General features: G+C 55.4%; 9 protein-coding genes across 9 annotated transcripts; 6 read left to right on the top strand and 3 right to left on the bottom strand.

Moving 5' to 3' along the window:
• Positions 1 to 535: 535 nt before the first annotated feature.
• On the top strand, positions 536 to 1,450 carry PG997_008979 (Cloroperoxidase; the record flags this gene model as incomplete). Its single annotated transcript, XM_066813294.1, has 3 exons — positions 536 to 822; positions 890 to 1,164; positions 1,272 to 1,450. 3 exons carry the CDS (start codon positions 536 to 538, stop codon positions 1,448 to 1,450), a joined length of 741 nt encoding a protein of 246 aa, XP_066668636.1.
• A 1,169-nt stretch (positions 1,451 to 2,619) lies between these two features.
• On the top strand, positions 2,620 to 4,896 carry PG997_008978 (uncharacterized protein; the record flags this gene model as incomplete). Its single annotated transcript, XM_066813293.1, has 2 exons — positions 2,620 to 3,218; positions 3,282 to 4,896. 2 exons carry the CDS (start codon positions 2,620 to 2,622, stop codon positions 4,894 to 4,896), a joined length of 2,214 nt encoding a protein of 737 aa, XP_066668635.1.
• A 448-nt stretch (positions 4,897 to 5,344) lies between these two features.
• On the bottom strand, positions 5,345 to 6,533 carry PG997_008977 (extracellular dioxygenase; the record flags this gene model as incomplete). The annotated part of the gene is made up of 4 exons (XM_066813292.1): positions 5,345 to 5,677; positions 5,704 to 5,879; positions 5,950 to 6,078; positions 6,173 to 6,533. The coding sequence occupies 4 exons, from the start codon at positions 6,531 to 6,533 to the stop codon at positions 5,345 to 5,347; spliced, it is 999 nt and encodes a 332-aa protein (XP_066668634.1).
• A 1,800-nt stretch (positions 6,534 to 8,333) lies between these two features.
• PG997_008976 (uncharacterized protein) lies at positions 8,334 to 10,728 on the top strand (the record flags this gene model as incomplete). Its single annotated transcript, XM_066813291.1, has 2 exons — positions 8,334 to 10,200; positions 10,301 to 10,728. 2 exons carry the CDS (start codon positions 8,334 to 8,336, stop codon positions 10,726 to 10,728), a joined length of 2,295 nt encoding a protein of 764 aa, XP_066668633.1.
• Positions 10,729 to 11,304: 576 nt separating this feature from the next.
• On the top strand, positions 11,305 to 12,168 carry PG997_008975 (uncharacterized protein; the record flags this gene model as incomplete). The annotated part of the gene is made up of 1 exon (XM_066813290.1): positions 11,305 to 12,168. One exon carries the CDS (start codon positions 11,305 to 11,307, stop codon positions 12,166 to 12,168), a length of 864 nt encoding a protein of 287 aa, XP_066668632.1.
• A 1,227-nt stretch (positions 12,169 to 13,395) lies between these two features.
• On the top strand, positions 13,396 to 14,589 carry PG997_008974 (2OG-Fe(II) oxygenase superfamily protein; the record flags this gene model as incomplete). Its single annotated transcript, XM_066813289.1, has 4 exons — positions 13,396 to 13,685; positions 13,742 to 13,808; positions 13,865 to 14,206; positions 14,233 to 14,589. The coding sequence occupies 4 exons, from the start codon at positions 13,396 to 13,398 to the stop codon at positions 14,587 to 14,589; spliced, it is 1,056 nt and encodes a 351-aa protein (XP_066668631.1).
• Positions 14,590 to 14,952: 363 nt separating this feature from the next.
• PG997_008973 (FAD binding domain-containing protein) lies at positions 14,953 to 16,462 on the bottom strand (the record flags this gene model as incomplete). The annotated part of the gene is made up of 3 exons (XM_066813288.1): positions 14,953 to 15,190; positions 15,253 to 16,015; positions 16,081 to 16,462. The coding sequence occupies 3 exons, from the start codon at positions 16,460 to 16,462 to the stop codon at positions 14,953 to 14,955; spliced, it is 1,383 nt and encodes a 460-aa protein (XP_066668630.1).
• Positions 16,463 to 18,136: 1,674 nt separating this feature from the next.
• On the top strand, positions 18,137 to 19,625 carry PG997_008972 (FAD binding domain-containing protein; the record flags this gene model as incomplete). The annotated part of the gene is made up of 3 exons (XM_066813287.1): positions 18,137 to 18,969; positions 19,040 to 19,095; positions 19,171 to 19,625. The coding sequence occupies 3 exons, from the start codon at positions 18,137 to 18,139 to the stop codon at positions 19,623 to 19,625; spliced, it is 1,344 nt and encodes a 447-aa protein (XP_066668629.1).
• A 213-nt stretch (positions 19,626 to 19,838) lies between these two features.
• On the bottom strand, positions 19,839 to 21,164 carry PG997_008971 (uncharacterized protein; the record flags this gene model as incomplete). The annotated part of the gene is made up of 5 exons (XM_066813286.1): positions 19,839 to 19,884; positions 19,962 to 20,091; positions 20,159 to 20,264; positions 20,320 to 21,001; positions 21,082 to 21,164. 5 exons carry the CDS (start codon positions 21,162 to 21,164, stop codon positions 19,839 to 19,841), a joined length of 1,047 nt encoding a protein of 348 aa, XP_066668628.1.
• Between the last annotated feature and the right edge of the window lie 1,755 nt (positions 21,165 to 22,919).

Genomic DNA, 22,919 nt, shown 5'->3' with positions numbered 1-22,919 from the left:
CGCTTCTTTCTCGAGCACGTCATGCAGCATAAGCGCCTGAGGCAACCTGGGGGCTGAATTGGCATCTGACTCAGCCCAGTATCGAGACCAATTAAATCCCCGAGCCTCGGGGGTGGTCAATTGCGAAAACGCAGGGGCCGGGATCTCAGCCAACTTGAGGTCAGCAGTAAGCTTGCAGTTCCGGCGTTCAATTGGGCTCGCCCAGACCGTTGGCTGAATACATTTGGTTGCCTCGTCCAGGGCAGATCAGGCAGGCAGAATCGGCATCCTGCTATAAAAGTCAACTGTTTTATCAGGCATCACATCCTGCGTAAACCCAGGAATTGTTTCATGGCACAGGCAACCGAAATCTCCATTGCCAACAACCTATCCGTACTATTACATCAATTCATAGCTGATATTATCGCCTCTAAACAACACCATGAAAGCTGTTCTCGTTGCCACAATTGCCATTGCGGGGTTGTGTTCAGCCTATCCAGAAGCGGCGAGAGACTGGAAGCCTTCAGACCTGGGAGATTGTAAGCGTCGTCTTCCAATGTGCTTTGGGATTCAAGGGAGACTTACTTATACATCCGAAACAGCAAGGAGTCCCTGCCCCTTGCTGAACGCCTTGGCCAACCACGGGTACCTGCCTCACGGCGGGCGGGACCTTGACCGAGACACGGTGCTCGGCGCCTTGGAAGACGCTGTCAACCTCGACCGGCCCCTATCCGACTTCTTCTTCCAGGCGGCCCTGAGCACCGTGCCACTCCCCAATGCGACCGAGCTCTCGCTGCACCACCTCAACCAGCACAACGCCATTGAGCATGATGCCAGCCTTAGGTAAGCCTTTTGGTCACACTTAATCATGCATTCCGCAAGGATCAACCCTCCTGATTGTGCTACGCAGCCGGCCCGACGCCTTCTTCAGCTCACACCAGGACGTCTTCGACCCGTCCATCTTCGCCGAGACGCGCGCGCACTGGCCCGACCCCGTCATCAGCGTGCGGCAGGCGGCCGCGGCCCGGCTGGGGCGCGTGCAGACCTCGAACCGGACGAACCCGGCCTTTGAGCTCAACAGGGCCGGGGCGCCCGCCAGCGTGGCCGAGACGGCCGTCTACATCGTCGCGTTCGGCGACGTCGAGGCGGGGACGGTGCGGCGGGAGTATGTGGAGTACTTGTTTGGTAAGCTCCCCGTCCCCTTGAACTGGATCTGCCCGGCTTTCTGTTCTTTTTCTGGATTGTTTCCCCTTTTTACAATGTTTCATTGGGCTGATACGAACACGGGACAGAAAATGAACGCCTGCCTTTCGATCTCGGCTGGCAGAAATCCAAGTTTGTTCTTACCCAGAAGCACTTGGAGGCCATGTCAGGTCGCGTCGTTGCCGAGACGGATTCTCTTCTCAACGGGGTAGGTATTAGGGATGCCACTACAGATTCGCAGAGCCCCATTGCTGGTGATGAGCTCTAGAATATCGAAATGAACTAGATAGGCGGGTTTCTCTTTCTCTTCGTCACCTTGTTCAGCGCGCCAGATGTATTGAAGAGGTCGGAAAGTACTTATTTGGGAAACATGTAAGGACTATCGGCGAGCCTTTGTTATATCCTCTCTGATACGTATCAAATAGTTCTCGTGAGATTGCCATTTCTATCGTCAAGTATTGTACACACGTAGTCGCACGGTCAAATGACGGGCCGGCGAGATGGGGACATCTTCCAGGTTGAGTTGATTTAGTGTCAATGCGACAACCTTCTTTCAACTTCATCTTCGGAACCCCACCCTCGCATGGTGGACACACTCGCTAACCTAACCGTGTGTCTGTCCGGCGGTTTGCAGGAAATCAAGCCTCAGTTGACAATCAATTTAAGCGACACCAATTCAGCGGATGCTCCAGACCCGCTGCGCAGCGTTGTTAAAGCCGGGGTGACTGAGCACGCATCCTGTTGGCTTGAATGCTTGGGGGCGGTTGGGCACGCCACCACACCTATGTAGTAGGGAACCATTCCGAGTCGTTTGTTCTGGCCTGGACTTGAAACATATTCCTCCAGGATACTGACGGGCACAGGCAACAGCACCCACTATTTCCAACAGCAAAACGGCTGGTTGGGAAGCGGGTGCCCGTAGTTGCTCTATTTGTGGCGCCGCAAGAGACTGTGCCGCCTCCAACACCCGGGCCGGCAGCGGCTGTGATTGGGCCAGCACACACGCCCTCTAGGCATACGACCGCACAGCCCTATTGTACTGCCCGACTAACCGCGATTAAGGGTCCAGATATTGACAAGGGTTTTGTTCCATCCAAAGACGAACAGACCTCGAATTCTCTCCATAAAGGCATGACTCCATACGGATGCTGGCCCCACTGGGAGACCAGCATATTGCTCCGCGGATGATTATGGCTAGAAGCTTGGCCGTCGGAGCATATTATATAACCAGCTCAACCCTTCTGTCCCTTGGCTCTCGTTGGGCGAGTCACCTATTGTCGCGGAGATTTAGATCTTTGCTTGCCATATCACGGGCAGCACCGTGTCCTGAAAAACCATTGCGGCACAGCAAGTCGGTGTTCGACCCACCCTTAAGCTTGAGAGCGCCCCCCGCGATTCCTTACTGCTGGCCCAGTTGCAGAAATCAGCCATCAAGATATGGAATATCATAATGTACCGCTCCAGGACTCGCCTCCTTTAGCGACAGGAGCAGTAACTTCACCGCCGGCCAATCAAGACCATTCACGATCGACATCTGTATCTCCATCGCCCACCCAGTCCGCTACCGGCTCCGAGAACTATCAAAACCCAACCCAGGGGCAAGTTAAAAGCCACAAACGAAACACGTCGTCACGGATCTTCACGTTCGACCATTTCAAAGGCAAAAACGGGCCCAAAGTCGAGACCCGGGGCCTTCTCTCCGAAGAATACAAGGAAGGAAAGCGCCGCTATAACTGGAGATCCGAGATCCTCTTGGGTTCTCTTGCCGTCGCATCTGCGCTGGCCATTATTCTGCTCTTCGTGTTCTCTGACGGTCATCCACTGGATTCGTTCAAGATCCCGATGGGCCTAGTGATAGCCGCTCTGGGCGCAATCACGCGAGGAGCGCTCGCTTTCGCCATCGGCGCGTGCCTGGCCCAAGAGAAGTGGAACTGGCTGAGGCGGAAGCCGGACAGTCTCGCATCCTTTCAGAAGTTTGACGAAGCCAGCCGTGGACCGATGGGCAGTATACAGCTGCTGTACTGGCTGAATATCAGGTAAACATGCCAACCCAAAATTGTGGGCGTCTTCTGCAGTTGACTAACGCATGGGGGATATAGGCACTGGGCTACGGTGGGCGCTCTGGTAACCGTTCTCCTACTCGGGTTCGACCCTCTACTGCAGGGCGCCATTTCGTACGAGGGCCATTTGGTGGACAGTCAAGATCTGTTACCACCTACCATCCCCTATGGCGGCCGCCTCAACGCCGGATCCTACGCGCCTAATCCGAGTTCCGGCGTCCACGGCGTGACTGGAAAGGACAACATGACCTTCCCGTTCGAAGACTACTCCAGCATCCCGGACCTGAAAATGGCGTCGGCTATCTACGACGGCTTCACCGACGCCCCGTCCGCCGTCGACTTCCACTGCGTGAGCGGAAACTGCACGTTTCCCCCGTTCCTGAGCCTGGGCGTGTGCAGCTCCTGCAACGACGTCACCAGATTCCTGAACAGGACGAAAGAAGCGACGACGCAGGGCACTGTGCCGAGCCCGTCCACCATCATGTTGACGGACAACTACACCAAGTACTCCCTCGGCTACGTCAAGCTGAGCAACGCCGACACGCTGCACGAGCACAGCCTGTCGGCGTACATGGTGGTGGGCGCGACCTCGAGCCCGGCCAAGTCGGTCTCCTTCAAGGACAACGACCGGCTCATCGCGGCCTTGGGGGTCATCGAGGCCGCGGACACGTACGAGAAGCACGAGACCTGGTGGAACGAGACGGCGGTGCGGGCGACCGAGTGCGCGCTGTACTTTTGCATCAAGCGCTTCGACGCGCTCGTGACCAAGAGCGACCTCAAGGAGACCGAGACGCCGATCGGGACGAAGCGGGTCCAGGACTCGTACGGACCCGCCCGAGCCGGCGACCGGCAAAAGTTCGAGGTCATGCGCGAGAAGATCGGCGGCGGCCTGATGTTCAACGACGGCAACGGCGATCTGCCCCGCGAGGACCTGCGGCTGGAGCCGGACCCGGCCGGCGACGAGGACAGGCGGCACCTGAACGACACGGACCTCGTCGCCCCGGCCACGTTCAACGTCAGCCAGAGCGCCGTCGGCAGCATGATCTCCTTCATCTGGAAGGAGCTGTTCCTCGGCGACAGCGGCACCGGCCTGCCGCTCATCTGGCCGCCGTACCAGGCCAACCAAGGCTTCTTCCAGTCCTCCGTCTCACAGGCCTTCCACGACAGCCGGGACCTGTCCGCGACCATGCAGCGGCTGGCGACGGGCATGACGAACTGGGCCCGCGACGCGTCCTCGTCGGACGCGGACAATGCGACGACGACCATGACGGCGCAAGAGCAGCAGCAACACCCGCAGGGCCAGATGCTCGGCACCCAGCAGACCTGGACCCTGCACATCAAGATCCGGTGGCCCTACACCTCTTTGCCTTTTGCGACGCTCCTCGCGGGCTTCGCCTTTGTATTTCTGTCCATCCGCGAGACCCGCAAGCTGAACATGGTGCCCTGGAAGGGCGACGTCATCGCGACCATGACGCACGCGCTCGACGCCGAGGCGCGGGACCAGCTGCGCTCCGCGGCGCGCGAGGGGCAGGTCCGGCAGACGTCCAAGACGCTCGTGCTTAACTTTGCGGAGTCGAATCAGGGGCTGGAGCTGCGGGCGCATCAGGGGGAGCAGGGGCAGCAGCAGGTGAAGGCTAAGACGTTTCCACGATGATATGATTGATGGAGTAGTTTAGAGGGTGGTTCTGGAAGAAGAGTTGGTTATGGAACGCGGTATACCCCGAGGGTTAGATCAATAGATTACTTGTTTCTTATCTAATCATGCTGACTCAGTGTTCGAGTGACACAAGTGACTACATGGCATGACCTAGCAGCCTGCCGCAACGAGCCAGCATGATGTTGTTGGAAGATACAAGTCACTCGCATTGTAGGACGCAGAAAAGGGTATCTCAAGATGCATTGCTTCCATTTCAAGATTTTGAAATCATCAAACCTATGCTAGAAGGAAAACTCGTACCCCAAAGAGTAAACGGATGTGTCATTCAACATCATCCCGTAGGTGGCATAACTCATGACCGAGAGGACGAGACTCATCCGGTCTATAAGAGGAAGAAGACTGAGGGACACGCCGGAGAGAAATATTACCATCGCATACCCAGATCTTACTCCAAGAAGGGCCGCTTGGTGTTGGCCTTGCCGCCTTCGGCATAGTACGTCGCCGCCACGAACGCCTCCTTGGAGTACGTCGTGTTGATGCCGAAGCTGAGCCAGGCCAGCACGCCCTCCTCGAGCTTCTCCCCCAGCAGGACGTACTGCATGAGCGGGTCGCTGGTGGCGAGCCCCTGCATGAGCAGCCAGTCCTGCGCGTTGCGGGTCCAGCCGGCCGTGTTGGAGGCGTAGGGCTCGAGGGCCTCGACGCGGTCGAGCAGGTCCTGGTCGAAGTACATCTGGCCCAGGTGGCTGACGGTGCTGTCGGCGATGGTGCTGTTGGCGCGCTCCGTGGCCGCGGGTGCACAGCCACGTGCACGTGGTGGGTGCGGCCGTCGTAGTGGCCCGGGAAGAGCGAGGCAAACTGGACGGCGCCGTCGGCATCGGACTTTTGGAAGCCGCGCAGGAAGGTGTTGTTCAGGTTCTCGGGGGCGGGCTTGAAGGCGGCGCCGGTGGGGACGCCGGAGTAGACACCGGTGGCATTGCAGGCTAAAATGTAGGAGAGGCAAAGTTAGCAATCACATGTAGATACCAAGGTCTGTGGTCGAAGAAAACTTACACCAGATTTCGACCCAGACGTCGGTGACAGGGTCGCAAGTGGTGACGTCGAGGACGTCAATGTCAATGTAGAGGGGAACGCCGGCTTGCTTCTCAGTAACATCCTTGCGAACGAACTCGCCAGCGACATCTAATTCATCCAAAGTCAGTCTGTGAAAGTTTCTCATGGTACGCACCTACGGCTGCACTGGTAATACCAAACACAATCAGATAAGATGACTTACAATAAGGGCCCTCTGTGACCTCAGGACTCAGCACGCAAGAAGCGTTGACAGCAAAGACGTCGTGAAGCGGCGTGTTCTGGTCGAAGTCGGCGGTAGACAGGTGCGTCTTGTTGATGTCGCTGGGGGCGCGCTGGACGATGCCGCGCTTGGCATTCTGGGCGGCGAGGGCCTGGCGGCGCTGGACGCCGCGCAGCTCGTGGCCGCGGGCGCGCAGCTTGGCGGCGCAGTGGCTCAAGTCGGTGCGCTTGGCGTTCTCGAGGTAGGTGCGGCGTGCGAGGGCTTCCTCGCGCACGTCGTGGCCCGGGTGGCCGAGGGCCTGGGTCGCGGCCAAGACGCTCAGAAGGGCGTTGGGGAAGTGCATCTTGTCGGTTCGTGAGATGACGGTTGAGGATTCTGAGGCGTGAAATGTTGTCTGGGGGTTGGGTTTGAGAAATGAGAGCAGAGTAGTTGAAGAAGTAATGGTTTGTTGGTGAGTGCTTGCTTCAACTGTGTGGCCAAGAAGATGAAGTCATTCAGAAATTGCCGGCTGAAGTGCCTTTTTATCTGAAAGATTAGATTGTTCTGGCTATTGCGTGCGTACCTGCCTGTACATTGGATGCATTGAAGACATCCGGCAAATGCTTTCTACCTTGGCATTGTGACGATCAACAATCAATTTAGACCCCCTTCACTTCTTCGTTACATTGCCTTTGCCTGGCCTTATGCAACTCACTTCTTGGTTCGTCACTACCACTGCAACTCAAGAAATCCTCCTGCTGATATGCTTGCTGGACGCAGATGAGTGCATTACTTGAGGGACGTCGCCAAACAGATTCACACATCTTGTCATTGATCTCCTCTTGCAATTCATTCGTGGAGGCGGAGAGTGGCCGTTCTGGTATCATTTAAACACCAACGACATCACGTGTGATGCGATGTCGTATACCCGGTCTTGGTGGCCTATGTGGTGCCGGAAGCTAAGAGGAGATGATCTACCGGGAGCTTGTTTGGGACACAAACCCTTGCCGGAGTCACGACAAGGATGTGAGAACTCTCACACCCCAACCAATCATCTAAGCTCGGTTCGCAATATTACCCCAGGCCTATCATGGACACGTCGGGCAAGTGGGGGCGGGGATACTGACTATCTGGCTGAAATGCTGCTTCGGAGTCATAGTGAGGATCTACCCCTGCATATTCTCCCCAGCATGCCAAGACGCCCAAGTGAGTGTACCCCTCTTCAGTGTCTGCCGTTGTGACTGAAGCTCCAATGGCCCCCTCACGGCTTTGTAAACTCTCTGCAGGTTTCCTCTGTCTGTGATCTGATGGCTCGTCCGTCATCACTTACTTATCAAAGCGCAAAGGCCCCAATCCTGCTAAAACCTTCTTGAACCTCAAGCAAGCTAGCCGTCACAGCTAGCATTCAGTAATGGGTTTGTGCTTCATGAAGAAAGGCCGTTCCAGGGACAAGGCACCAAAACGTGTTGTCCGGAGCTTCCTTTGTTGCGAAATAGCAGATCCATATCAAAAGCACGCAATCCTACCCACAGATTTGTTACTCATCCCTTTGCCATCAATAGCGGTAGACAGAATCTTACAGGTCCGGATACGGCGACGGTAACACAACCCAAAACTGAAGACTTGTCAAAGTTATCCGCTGGAAACCACCGACAGCCTGCCGTCTATGTACACCTCAATTCCGATAAGGTCTAGCATTCATGTCTCCCCAGCGATTTGCATCTCTACAAGGGTCTTCGAAGCAGCCTGCGTCTATATATAGAAGTTCTTCCATGGCCTCATGTTACTCAACATGATCTACGCATAATAGCTGTCAGCAATTCGCTCGTCTTCACTTTGGTGTATCTGCAATTTCTCACGATGGTTGGTAGATGCGTGGGGGCTGGGGGCCAGCTTTGCCCATTTAGATTTGGGGGCTAGGGCTGACGGTCGCGGGCCAGGCCGGACATGTGGCTGCTTATCTGCCGCTTGCCCCCTTTCCTCTGCAGCTGCCACGGATAATTCGGGGGAGAGGCTTGATAGTAACATGTAAGTACATGTGTATGATGAGGCTGGGTGGCAACGTTTTCTACTCGGCAACTTGACAACACGCGAAACTTCTCTACGAGAAGCACATTGGTATACTATGAATTCACAAACTTTCACTTCCTGATATAAAAGCAAGATGGCCCCGGAAAATGGGCTGGCCGGGGAGACGAGCCGGGCCAAGTTGTGCCGCAATGAACGAAGTGGACGTCCACTACACCCAACGGATCAGTCAGTGGATTCACTGACTGGTCACAAGGACTTAAGGCCCTACGAATACCACCCTTTGGATGAGTCGAAGAACCAAATTCGTCTTGCGACCATACACCCAGGAAACAGTAATGACCCCATTGAGATCACGTTGGAAAATGTGTCTCTCGACCCTCAACCCCCGCATACGCCCCCAAATGTGATGAGCCTCGAAGAAGTGCGAGCAACATTACCTGAAGGTTGGGAAGCATTCCAGACATTACGTGATCGCATCCTGTTTTGGAAAACAGATGGAACTACTACATGGACACATCCAAACCCCCAAATCAGTCAAGCTGCCTATGACTCGACTATACATCCTAACCAATCGAACGGAGATGGGCCGCGCTTCGAAGCATTGTCATATGCATGGGGTTCCTTGAATCGAACTGCGGCTGTTGTTGTATTATTCGACTCGGAGCGTCGACTCCTACGACTCGGCGAGAATCTACACAAGGCGCTTCTAGACTTACGCCAACCTGACGAGGAACGTGTCATGTGGATAGACGCGTTGTGCATTGATCAGAGCAATCCCGAAGAGCGGGGGCATCAAGTCGCCCACATGGCCCACATCTATAGCCGCGCGCGCAAAGTGGTAGCCTGGCTTGGACCTGACCACGACGATGCTGCAAAAGCCTTGCGAGGATTGGCCCATATCGGGAGTCAAGTCGAATTCTCAGACGACGTTTGGCTACTCTCTGCCCCAGGGGCCTCGGAACCTACGTGGCGGCGTAGCACGGTGTCGTTGCCGTTCGACGATACCTTCTGGGCCGCGGTTACGAAGCTGTTCGACAGGTCGTGGTTTTCCCGGCTATGGGTTGTCCAAGAGATCCATATGGGGAACCTCAACTCTGTGCTGAAATGTGGTGCTCACGAAATAGCTTGGTTGCAGTTCCGGCATGCAATCTTTTGCTTGGGGATGAAGGTCGAATGGCCTATAGCCGGCCACCATGTGCACCGGCTGTGGGGAATGTGCATGAGAGGTATCGGAAAGGGCTTCGAGTTCCGACTCAGCCGTCTTGGCTATGTCTGTCACTGCTCCGACCCAAGAGATATTATCCATGGATTCCTTAGCCTTGCACCGCCTGAGCTTCGAGAAGCGTTTCATGTTGACTACACTTCCGACGTCCTATCCGTTTACAGAAGACTCTTTACAACATACGCCGATCTGCAGCGTAGAAGCGACCTTCTAATATTCGCTAGGTGGCCACCAGCGGCAGCAGAAACAACTTCTCAGCTCTGGCCAAGTTGGATTCCTGACTGGCGATCCAGAATTCACCTCATGCCGTACAATACGTGGATTAATACGTGCGCGTCTGGTCTGTCCCGCGCAGAGATGACGCTGGGAGTTGAGTTCAACAATCGTTTACAAATAAAAGGCGTCATCCTGGATGATACCGTGTCCTCGTTACCGATTGAGGAACTTGAACATCTACCCAATCTCATGGAAAAGCTCACAGAAGTAGCAGAGAAAAGGGCCCAAGAGGCAGCAATACAGGATAGCGATGAACGCCGAAATGAATTAATCGACAACTACATAAGGAACCGGATCATAGCTAGCTGGTGGGAGTTGCCTTCTCCAAAACAATTTCGGCATGACGTGCTACAGAATCGAAGCTTCTCATTGGATATGGAAGAACGTCTGCCTTCCTGGTGGGAGGAGTATCGAGACCATACGGACAACTATTGGCCGAGAATGAAACTGTTTGCAACAAGAAGAGGACGCCCGGCTATTTGTAAATGCGATATACAACAAGGTAAGTATCCACAGCATTCCCTAGCTTCCTCATTGACGATACACAGCGTATATGTCGAACGCTTTCATCAAAGGACACTTGGCTAACTAAGCCGCATCAGGTGATTGTATTTTCATCCCTCTTGGCTGTTCGTCCCCCATAGTCATTCGCCGTGCAGACGAAGAGGAAAATACGTTTCGTGTGCTCGGCCCCATTTACCTCTATGGTGTAATGGACGGAGAGGCCTTACTCGGTGAACTCCCAGATCCCCGGTGCATCCTCTGTCAGGAACCTGGTTACTCCAGCGGAACAGTCATGTCTAGGAACTCGGAGACAGGTCCTATTGTGAGGACAGACCCCAGACTGGAAAGAACACCCCTCCCTCATGAATGGGAACCTGTCTCTTGGACCCGGAAGGATATCGATCCCAGTATCTGTTGTCGTTTCAGGAACAAAGAGACAGGGGAGCTTATCAATCACGATCCACGGATGACAAGCAAGTCCCTCCAGGATCGCGGAGTTAACATTCAAGAAATCACTCTGATCTGAGCGATGGGTATACCAGCGAAGCAAACTGTGCGCGTAGCAGGGTATATGATCTCCTAGACAGTTTTTCAATCCCTACTGGAGCAATGACTTGCCCGGCTCGATGTCAAGCATGCTTGTGATATCGAAAATGTGCTGTCCAAGCAACCATGGGCTGTGTCTCCCGGCTTTATGTGCGTGCTCGAGGCATATTTCCGGCATATGGCGGCCAAATTGTTTCGAGTTTATGCCAGGAGCAGGAAGCAGGATGGGGTCGTCATCCATAGTGCAGAGCAAATATTTACCGTCACATTGAGGCTAACTTGAAATTATCAAGTACTCCCCATGACATTGACTTGTCAAAATGATGGTACCTTGATATTGAATCGAATAAAACCAAATCTAGGAAGGTATTATGCCGTCGGAACGGGAAGCGGGGAAGGGGTGAATCGGTGACACTGCCAGATTGGGTCTTCCGAATGCCCAGCCAAATGACCCACCTCCTTCGGCATGTCCCTCCTCACCTGGTGTCAATCACAACAATTGTTGACTCGACTTCCTTTCTGGTCGAAGAATGGCCTTTGCTTTTGGATACCCATCATGACAGCCACGACGCCCTCAGTTGCAAACGGCCACGAGCCGCACAATGTCTCCGCCATCCTGAACTACTGGGACGACCCCGGCGACGGCTCGAGCCCGACGCCCATCTACATCGGCAAGGGCCGCATCACCAACGAGCGCCCGCACCTGCCGCACCGTTTCACCGTCTCGGACGTGGCCGGCCGCGAGGGCGACTTCACCCTCGACGGCCAGGGCTTCCAGTACCTGCGGCACCCGACACAGATGAAGGACGACTTCGTCGACGAGCGGCGCATCCGGGAGGAGTACTACCCCGAGTGCGCCGCGCTGCTGAAGCAGGCGACGGGCGCGGGCCGCGTGCACATCTTCAACCACAAGGTGCGCCGGGGCCCGACGCAGTGGCATCACTTGGGGCTCAAGAACCTCGCGAATCGCGGGCCCGTGACCAAGACGCACGTCGACCAGTCCTACGACGGGGCGGAACTGCGGATGCGGTGGGAGCTGTCCCCAGAGGAAGCAGACGATATAGTCCAAAAGGGGAAGCGGTACCAGATCATCAACGTCTGGCGGCCCATCCGGACCATCTTGAAGGATCCCGTTGCGGTCGCGGATGCCAACACGGTACCCGATGAGGATCTGGTCAGCGCCATCATGGTGGAGGACGATTACCACGGGGAGCAGTGGGTGGTACGGCATAACCCTGCGCACAAGTGGTACTTCAAGCATGGTCTCACGCCCGACGAGGTGCTCCTGATCAAGTGTTTCGACTCGGACCGTTCCGTCGCCCGGCGAGCACTGCACTCGGCGATCGAGGACCCGGCATACAAAGACTTGGAGTCGCGGCAGAGCATCGAGGTTAGATGTTTGGTTCTCTACGATGACTAGCTAGATTTCTTGACATTGACTCAAAAGCCACAGAGCATGGTGGTTTGGGTTCATCTGATCACTTGAACTATCTTGTTGTTAAGCTTATTTTGACTCGATATCTTCCAAGTGCATCATGCGGCGTTGCTTTCCAGTTCACGACATACCCAAGACTGCCGCGTTGCATCCCAAGACCCTTATCTCTCGGCCGGGGGACACTGTGGATGCCGATGCTACCGCGGGAAATAGGCGTTCAAGGAGCCCGAGTGGCGTCTTCAATTGATTATCGACTCCTGGTTCCGAGATGATGTCGCGTAACCGGTGCGGGGGTTTTCGTGGCAATGATGCAGTGCAATCAATCTGAAAGTGGAAGTGGATATATCTGCAGCACCCTGCACCAAGCTCTGACGACCAATGCCGAGGCGCCGCGCGTAACTCGGGGGGACAAGTTGGGGTATCTACCGGGCCTTGGCGTGCGACGCTCCCATAGGCTCCCATAGGCTCCCATAGGCTCCCATAGGCTCCCATAGGCTCCCATAGGCTCCCATAGGCTCCCATAGGCTCCCATAGGCTCCCATAGGCCTACCCCAACGCGCGAGCTCTGGGCACTGCGACATTGGTGCGGATTTCCCCTCACGCGAACCTTCCTTTTCGATGGTGCATGTCTCTAGCCTGCATACTGCAGCAGTATCTTATCTATTCTGCCCGCGCATCATTACTTGCTGGGACAAGTCCGCCGAGGGTGCGTGTTCCAGTCTCGTTCCGGATAATGTATGACGCGCCAAGAAAAGGCACATCAGGGAAACGGCGTCGTGACGGGCTATCATAGGTGGCCATATATGTTGCGCCGGCCCTGCTCATTGGGCTCATTGGAGTCTTGGCTTGTTTCAACGAGCGGGAGCAGAGGAAAGGGCCAAATGGCCGATGCATGACCGATAAATGAAGCAGATGAGGGGCACAGCGATGCCCAGATCCGGCATATTGCACAAGTGGGAGGTCGAGGAAACGTAGGTTTAGTCGTGCATGTGCTACACCTCGGAGACACTGTAGTAGGGCGGAATCTACCTTCCGGCGGCATGCATTCCAAGCCAAGTACGCCTCGAACCGTCTATAAAAGGGGCGAGGAAACGGAGCGAAAAAGGGGGATCTTTGAATCTCGCCCCTTATCGACAATCTCAACCCATCCTCCCCAAGTCATTCATTCCCCTCGTACCACACCAGCAGCAACAGCATCACATTCTAGCCATCATGGGTGTCTCCAACGAAGTCCCCGAGACCGTCCAGTGGAACGGGAAGCAGGTCCCCGTCTACCCCATGGAGACGGTCAACTTCTCCAAGATCCTCTGCCAGGAGCCCGAGGAGGTCGAGAAGGCGGTGCGCATCTGCCAGACCGAGGGTTACTTCTACATCGACCTGTCCGGCATCGACGGCCGCCGCCTGCTCGAGGACCAGGAGAAGACGCTGCAGCTGATGCACCGCTTCTTCGAGGCCCCCATCGAGGAGAAGAACCAATATGGTCTCGTCTCCCCTCATTTGGGGTAAGTCTCCATCACGCAGTGACTCACCAAGCTGAGACATACTGACTTTGCTTCAGATATGAGCCGATCGCTTCCCGAACTGGTGTCCTTGAGGGAACCAAGGACGGCTACGAGATGATCAAGGTGAGGCACTGCAACCCACATCTCCGTGCAAAAGCCTACATCTAACACTTACACAGGTCGCCCGCGACGAGATCCAGCGGGACAGCCCCCACATCCCCGACGTGATCAAGAACAGCGGCGACATCAAGATCCTCGAGAACGCCATCGCCGGCAGCAACGTCGTGACCAAGGCGATCCTGTCGGCCCTGTCGACGGGGCTCGGCCTGACGGGCGCCTCGCGCTTCGAGTGCTCGCACCGCAACGACAAGCCCTCGACGACGACGCTGGCCATGATGCACTACATCCCCTCGGACCCGGCCAAGGACAAGAAGATCGGGCACCAGAAGCACACCGACATCTCGTCCCTGACGCTGCTCTTCAGCCACGAGTGGGGCATGCAGATCCGCCCCCGGGCGCCCGCGAGTTCGGCTTCGTCCGGCCCAAGCAGGGGTGCGCCATCGTCAACGTGGGCGACTCGCTCCGGTTCGCGAGCGGGCACACGATGCAGTCGTGCATCCACCGCGTCGTCCCCTACGACTACGCGCAGCACCGCTACTCCATCGCCTACTTCCTGCGCGCCGAGGACACGACCATGTTCACCGACCCCGCGGGCCGCTACGTCACGGCGGGGCAGTGGCACGACGAGAAGTTCTTCGCCTTCACCACCGACGCCGAGCTGCAGAAGCAGGCGCCCGCGCACATGATCCTCGGCGGCATGCACGAGCCCGAGGCCGAGGAGGAGGGCGTCGAGGTCATTGCCGCGCCCGCCCCCGCCCCGGCGCAGCCGATTGCGGTGGTTTAGGGGGGTAAAGTCACATGAGACAATCAGAACAGCTTCTCGTCCCCATCTGTACATACACATAGTAAAACACCAAAGATTGAAACATCTCATTGCGTTGAGCTCCTCCCAGGCAGTGGCATAGCAAAAAGATCAAAAACATACAACACCGAGGATTCCCAGGTCGTCACCGACCCTAGTACTAATTCGGCTCTCTGCTGCTTATATATGGGAGAGCGGACGGGATCCCTAGTATTCAGCAGGATATGGTCGTATGTGAAAGAAGGAGCCGTTTCTAGACTTCATATCCAGTAAAAGCTGTACCCCAATCCCGTATCCGCCAGTACTTCTCAATTCCTTCATTTGACCCCAGTGAGTCCTTGTCGTCTACAAGAGCTGCTTGGTGAAAACGCCCGTGGGATCGTGCTTCGCCTTCAACGCCTTGAGTTTCGCAATCCGCTCTGTTCCCTTGTAGCGGTATTCAAGTGGGTCGTCACGGGAAGTGTTGGTATAGGAAACGAAATCTGCCTCGTTGGTTCCCGCTCGTGTAGCAGCCTGGGCTTTCTTGTCCATCGCGTCGACATAGCCATGGTTCTTCGCGTCAGTGTACCAAATGAGGACGTTCCTGCATTACACGGGTCAATACAATCAATGGGCAGCTGGGGGAGACAGCGCGGGCGGACTCACAACCAGTAATCAACACTTGCATGTCCGAAAGCCGTTTCAGCAGGCCGCCTTTGTAATTTCCGTGGAGAATGCCATTCTAGGTTGTACGCGGATCGGGCAGCATCGGGGCAATTGTCCACAAGCTCGGCATGGAGTCGAGCAAGCGTCTTGATGTTGTCTCGGTTCCAATCGGGCAAGCCGTTCTGCGTGAACCGTTTGAAGTCGCCTTTGGCGCAAACCCAGTCCAGCTGATCGCTGTGTTTGTCAGAGGTAGACGGCATGATCGCCTGCTGCAGCGGACCGACATCGACGAGCGGCTGAAAAAGTTTGACTGCTTCATCTGATGAACAGAAGACCTGTAGCGCGACAAAGAGGACCTGCTGCTTCAACTCCGGTGGCGCTTGCATCACCATGAAGTGGCCTGCCGATGCATACTGGTCGTTCTGTATGACTTTCTCCACGGCAGCGTAGACTTCGTCGATTTGCTGCGGGAGGAATACGTAGGTGCCACAGATTCGTTGACCCTCTTCGTTGCCAAGCAGTGAGTACGGGTATGTCTTGATGGTGATTTCCGTCACCAGACCGAAGAATTGCCCGGCGCCGCGGAGCGCCCAAAGGAGCTCCGAGTTCTCCGTCTCGGAGACATGTACTAGCTCCCCTTTGGCGTTGACGAGCCTGGCTGCGATGAGATTGCCGCTGCCATAGCTAATCAGTGGCGTATAGATGCTGATGCCGCCTCCGATGTAGTACGGAATGACACCAACGGTGTTGCCGTTACCCACAGCTGTATGATATGTAAGTATGAGAAACATGGTTGGCTCGAGATTGCACCTTCAGTCAGCTACATACCTGCAAATCGCTTATATGGGTGCAAAGCAACTTCCAGCTCTTTCATCAACGTGCCTCCCTTTACTGTGGCCTCGTTCGTCTCGGGATGCAACGAAACCCCCTTGTAACGACTTAAGTCGATGACAATGTCTTCCTGGCCAACGGTTGACCAGGGACTGTGGCCACCAGAAGCAGGGACAAAGGGGATTCCGGCCTTCACAGCTTCCTGCACAGTCGATACGATGTCCTGTTCGCCTGCAGGTTGAACAATGGCGTAGGGCACTCGCACGTCGATATCAGACCAGCGGGCCAGCGAAGTCTTGAACTCGGACGTGGTCGTGTCCTGCAAGACCTTCGAGGCTGGTGAAAGCCTAGCGGTAAGGGACGAGATGAAGGCCTCCATGGTGTTGGGTGACTTGGTAGGTATGGATGACAATGGGAAATAAGGGTGTATTTGCAGACGCCTGTAGGGAATTCAGACTCAATGTCGAATAAAGGGTCAAGAGGAGTAACGGTTTGCTGCAATTTACCCAAGCATAGTAAGTCTTCATCACATACCGATGGGGCAGTCTCCGCCTTAAATGATTCGAGTGGTTGGAGTGACGATGCTGATTTCGGTCCGAAGCTGAGCTCCCTCGGTACGTGCTGTACACCTTTGTGTGACTCCCCGAGTGGACAGTTAGGTTGGTTGTTGGTTCATTTGCCGTTGGTTATAAGCATGCACGCTGCGCATACATTCGTACAGGGAGAATCACCGGTCCTTGCCGTTCTGCGCCACATCGACGTAAGGGATAGACATGCCAAGTTTCTTTTCCCAACGCCGAGATGGAAAGGTAGGAATGGACGTTTTCGCTCACCCTATTCCACTCAGTACCTTGGTCTTTGTTGGCAACTCTTATCAACACATATTTATTGCATCGCGCTCATAAAGGCCTTCCGGCATAGGCGGCCGTGGTTTTGTACAGCATCCCGAGATCTCTCATGAGCCCCTGGGAATCCCGTTGTTTCACAAGCGGCACTTCTTGGTAACAGAGACTCCAAACTCGTGATCGTTTCAGCCAGATTCACTGGTAATTTTCAGGATGCTATTCATCGGGCGTACTGGTCAGCAGTGGACCGCATCGGGTCTGACCACCGTACCGCACCAGGACACGTCCGTCAAGGCATTGGTTACCTGCGTCAGTCTTTGTTATGTCATGCCGATGCCAATCTCGAGCCTATCGGCTCCAGTCTCGGTGGTGTGACTGGGTTCGGGTCGGTGAGAACTTGTCGCGATACTTCTCGCGTCGTGGAATGGGCAGGATCTTCATGCACGAGGAGTTTTGTTTTAAAGATCCACCCGTCGATATTTTACCCACCCAGGTAGCCGATCCGAGTTGGGATTTTAGCGTACTAAACTTCTTCACGACAGATGCTTTACTGATTGCTTACGCAAGGGCTGTTAGATGGTAGTAGACAGTCCTCATGAATTGTGTAACGTCACGTTTATGCCCGTCACAAGTAACATAGTAGGTAACAGCCAGCTTGGGGGAAGATAAGCCAATGTTGGGTAACCCAAATTTGCGATAAGTCACGGAGAAGAGGAAAGGAAGGGGCCAACACCACTCCAGTAGACCACTCCATCACACAATTGTGGTGATTATCGGCAATGCCTGTGTACCGCATACTAGATTATGCACTGAGTGAGACTTGCATTCTGATGGTCGCTCTCCTTCCCTGTTGGTTCGTGATTCTGGCTTGTGATGCGGGCACTCCTTGGCAGATGCGCGTTGGTCTGTTGCGGCGCTCCGACGGAACCTCCCCTCCACTTTCTCCAATGCCGATCCCAGAACACAGCCGAATCCGGCACTACCATTTCGGGATGTTGCGTTGAGGGGAAAACCTGCATTCGTTCCCAATTGTCCCCCACGATCTTGATTTTCGCAGGATAATGAGATTATTTGTCGGTTGAATTGGGAGAACGGGAAAGCCTGTTCTCTTTTGGCCACTAATGCAGGGCATTCGGTTCCTTGTTAGCGAGCCTCAAGTACGCCATCCCTCTTAGCCAGTGAGTTTAGGTGAAACCATTCCAACTGCAATGGCTTCTTTCGATGGAAATTCCGATTCGCCCCTCCATGTCCTCGTTGTTGGGGGCGGACTTAGCGGCCTGGCCACGGCCATTTCCGTGTCGCTCGCCGGGCACAGAGCCACCGTGTTCGAGGCAGCCCCGCAGCCACACCCGTTCGGGTCTGGGGTCGTGACCTGCCCGAACGGGACCCGGCTGCTTTCCAGATGGGGTATCGACGAGGATGTTCCAGACACGGGCAACCACACGTCCATCGCGGGGTGGCAGCTGTGTGATCCTCTCGGGACGCCGCTCCGGCAAGTCCTCATCGCGGGCGATGGCGGTGACGATGCAAAAGCGCATCAAGGATCCCTGCCGCCATGGACATTTCACCGAGTGAATCTCCAACTGGCGCTTCTGCGCCGAGCGCAAGAGCTCGGGGCCACGGTCCGCTTTGGTGCTCGCGTCACGGGTCTCGACGATGAAGACGACGATGCAGGCGTGACGATACAGCTCGAGAGCGGCGAGACGCATCAGGGGGACTTGGTGGTCATCGCCGAAGGCACCAATTCGAGATTGAGGAACGTCATACTCGACCAACCTGTGGATCCGGTCGCTACGGGATACGTCGCGTACCGCATCACCGTGGATCGCTCCATGGTTCATGATCCTGCCTTGGTCACTTTCATGAATGCCGCCGGCATCCGCACGTGGGTCGGGAAAGGTTCATACGTTTCCGCCTTCCCGATGAGGAGGGGCGCTCAGCTGAGCATGATGGTTCTAATACCACATGGCCAACTGCCACACGGAGCGACTGCCGCACCAGAGCAAGAGCTCAAAGATTACTTCAAAAAATGGGATACCTTGTAAGTGACAGCATGCCATGCCTGCTCTGCATATGCAGGTTAACTTTGCAGGTTGCCGACTATGGTCTAGGTTGCCTTCCATGATCGATGCGGCGCAGAGAGTCAACAAATGGGCAGCAATGCATTGTGAGTCTGACCAAGCACCCCCAACTTTCAAAACTATCCAAGCGGCTGACATACACTTTGCATCACAAGTACCAGTACTGCCAGAACACTGTTCGCCGCAGGGCACATGCATTCTCGTCGGCGACGCCGCAAACACCATGTCCCCCTTTCTGAACCAGGGGCTCAGCCTGGACCTCGAGGATGCGGCAACCATAGGCTGCCTGCTCGGTCACGTTCACAGCACGTCGCAGCTTCCTGCAGCCACTGCACTCTACGCCAGACTGCGAAACGCGCAGGCGAAGAGGGTGCGAGAGGAAACGGCGATTTTTGAGAAGCAGTTACGGGATATGGCTGGCGGCTGCATAAACGACGAAGAAAGTTCCGCGCCAGGAGCTCGTTCGTGTTCCAAACTTGAGTATGCCCAAGCCACATCTGTTCACACAACTTCGACTGACTTTGGGGATAGGACTGGGAGGCTGGCTCCGGAGTGGATGTGGTCATACGATGCGTATGCGGAGGCTGAAGCGGCTTTCAAGTCAGATCCCTTCTAAGCCCAGTCATTGGTCTAAACGGGCCAGCCAAGTGTAACGGAACTTACAATATGCAGTGCATATGCAGGGGCATACATATGGTTTACATTACAGTTCGTCCGCACGCACTACGCTTTCTGAAGGCTCCCAAGGTACACAAACAGGAAAGGGCGGGTTGGCAATAAACCGACATCTCAGCGATGTTCTAGTTACCCAAAACCAAGTCCGACGTTTCTACATCAAGGCCAGGGCGTTGGGTGGCGACGCAACCAAGCCGGGACTATGATGCCATGGCTAGTTAGCATGAGCTTTTTCCAAAGGAGAGTTGGAGCCAGGCACAACTCGTTCTGAACTTACATGTTGAGTGGAGCTGAGGTGAGCAAAAACGTGTACCGGCCCGTTTTGGCGCAATACCCGGACAATGCTTTGAGATTCCAGATCTCGCCGATAGTCAGGCCGAATAGGCTCAGGAAGTAGGGATGTAGCACTAGAATGATATCGAGTTTCAGCCAAGGGGAGCCGAAAGTAACGACCACTACTTGGGGCACGCTTACCGAGGTCACCGCCGTCTCCTAGTGTGCCGTCCGGCTTCTGCGGCGGGTACACCTCGAAGGACAAGTTGTCGGCCGCGACGGCCGCAAAGTGGTGATTCCAGAACCACTGGACATCGGGTAGTGATTGTCGTCTTGGGCGTGTATAGTTTTGTCATGCGTACCTTTGCAGCTTTCTCGTTACCCTCGATACCGATCAAGCCACCCTGCCCGTCCGTCATCTTCTGCAGTTGCTGCTCCGCCGTCATCGGCGCGAGGTCCTCCGCCATACCGGTGCGTATGACCAAAATATCGCCCCGCTTGAACTCGGTCCCCTGGTGCGCCGCCACCGCCTCCAGGCCCTCGACGGTGATGGTGTGCCGGCTCACGGGCTCGTACCGCACGCCCCTAGCCTCGGCGTAGGCGCGGTAGTCGAGCAGCACGCCGCGCCCGACCACGCCGCCGGCGTCGTGCCAGCGGTCGATGGACGGGAGGCGCCGCTCGGGGTCGTACGCGAGGTGGTCGAGCCCCTGCAGCTGCTCCCGGCCGGCCCGGGCGCCGTTGTAGGACCGGCCCGAGGCCTGGTGCGGGTAGTGCAGCAGGCCGTCCCACTGGCTCGAGGCCTGGGTGTTGAAGGCGACCTCGTCGTCGAGGCAGGCGTGGCGGCAGTGGCCGGGCGCGACGTCGTCTTTCCAGGTCAGGACCTTGTGGGCGGTCGGGGCGCGGCCGGTGGGGATCTTGATGATGTCCATGGGGTGGTTCAGGGAGAAGGTGGCGCCGTCGCGGGCCTCCTTGTAGGCCTCGCGGATCACGGAGGGCGTTAGGAGGTTGAGGCAGCCTAGTGTGTCTTTCTTGCCGTCCTTGTCGCTGAACGAATCGGGGATGTCAGCCGATGAGGACCTGGAATCCAAGAGGCTGACCAGCCAATAATATTTGATCTCACTTACAAGACTCCCCATGCACATCCCTCGGGCATGCCTTCAACTTGAGGAAGACTGTCAAAGTCGGGCAGATTTTCATAGTCGCCCATATTGGAAGCTAGGAGTGTTGTTTGGTTAAAGTTGGAAAGAGAAGAACTGTTTGATGCCTACAGTGACTTGTGAATATCTAGCGACTTCTTAGAAGAGTAGAGCCTCAGCTATTTCAACGATGTGCAAATCCCTGTCGCCACCACTCCAAGCGGAGGAACCCGTCCCCGGCGGCGCAATTGACCAGAAACACAGACACGCGAGAAAAGGCCGAAGTGGGACCTAACCCAAATGGTACTAGGTTCCGGAAAGGCATATGTATGTATGTATTGACCCAAGCTCAATTGGTGGATTCGGCAAGTAAGGGGGCGCTGGGTTGGGTTTCGCGGTGAGCATTGGTCGGTAAATGCATGCGACCTTGCGTATGATAGAGTCTGTCATGCAAGGAGGGAAGACGATGGCAAACTGCTACCCGACTCAGCACAACATAAGGTGTCAGGGCAGGAGCAAAGTGGAGATTACGATTAACGGCGCCCGTAGTTGCCAACCGAGATGTTCTCCAGCCTCAGGTACATGGCACGGTAAGAAGCCTTGTGATGTCAATGCCATATCCGGCACGGTAATGTTAACGGCGGGTTCGGATGTGTGGGGCAAGATGGGGACGCCCGTAGGTCCCGCCGTGCTGGTGCCCGCATCCGGTACGGACGAGTTCATCACTTGATGCAAATCCCGGATCCTCGGGCGCGAGGGGGAACTAGGTGGCTCGGGATAAGTGAAGGATGAGCTGGGCACGGCGGGATGGTCGCAGAGACGGCGCTCATAGGATCTGGCGAGTTGGTGGGATGAGGCGACTCCTAGATAGATGCCCTCTGGCAGTCTGGATCGTCGTAGGAGCGGCTGAAGCCACAACTGGGCTGGGCTGTCCGTCGTCGCATTTGATCTTACGCTCCCAACAAGCGCTGCAAGCCACACAAACTAGACTTGAGAATTTCTGCTACTCACATTGATTGTCCCTGAGCATGTCAACCTTCTGGTCATGCCAGGTCGACTCGAAGCCTCCGACCGGTTAGGAGAGGTTGTTCATTTGGTATCTCATGCAATGTAATGCGAGGTGGTTTGTCAGCCAAGTTCATGGCCCCCACAGTAGAATGTCGAGGACATGCAACATTGCCAATGACGGGTCTGTCTTACCACTCAGATTGCAGAGCTTGTTACATGCACTGGCTTGCGCTGCTCGACACACAGTGGCTGCAGCTAGCGGCAGTTGGCTGAGGGATGATTAGGAACACTGTCGAAGCCCCGACGATATTTTCTCATTATGTTGGAGATCTTTCACTGATACTTATGATATGTGTATTTGAAGACCTGTAGGCATGGTTCATGGATGGCAGCTGCCAGATTAAATGGGCACTGGAATCTCGTCATGACGAACGTCCAGTTGGGATGAGATGAGATGATCAGATAAGGGACGATAAGCGACACTTTTGGGCCCGCAAGTCCCATCCGTCGTCAGTGTGGTGGGGCCAAGATCCGCCAGCCAGGTACCGTAGGATCAATCTGTCAGCTGTCCATCAAGAAGAGGATTCCAATTCAATTGACACGTGAATGCATTCTACTTTGCATACTTGCATGCAATTAAAGTGTCGAATTTGTTCCAGAAGTTGGAAGAAAAGGGGGATGGCGGCTTGCTTTTGAACTGACAGCTCCCACATACGTCAAGTCTGGACAGGGATGACCCATGGCTGCTAGTTTTTGGGCTATGACGCATTGCAACCAAGCTTTTGGACGCTGGGCCATGGCGGCAGGCACGGGACGGG

This window comes from Apiospora hydei, assembly GCF_038363865.1.
Source record: "Apiospora hydei strain CBS 114990 chromosome Unknown utg000006l_segment0_segment0, whole genome shotgun sequence".
Classification (NCBI taxonomy): domain Eukaryota; kingdom Fungi; phylum Ascomycota; class Sordariomycetes; order Amphisphaeriales; family Apiosporaceae; genus Apiospora; species Apiospora hydei.
Note: the sequence above shows the minus strand (reverse complement) of the source record. Positions and strands in the feature narration are given on the sequence as shown.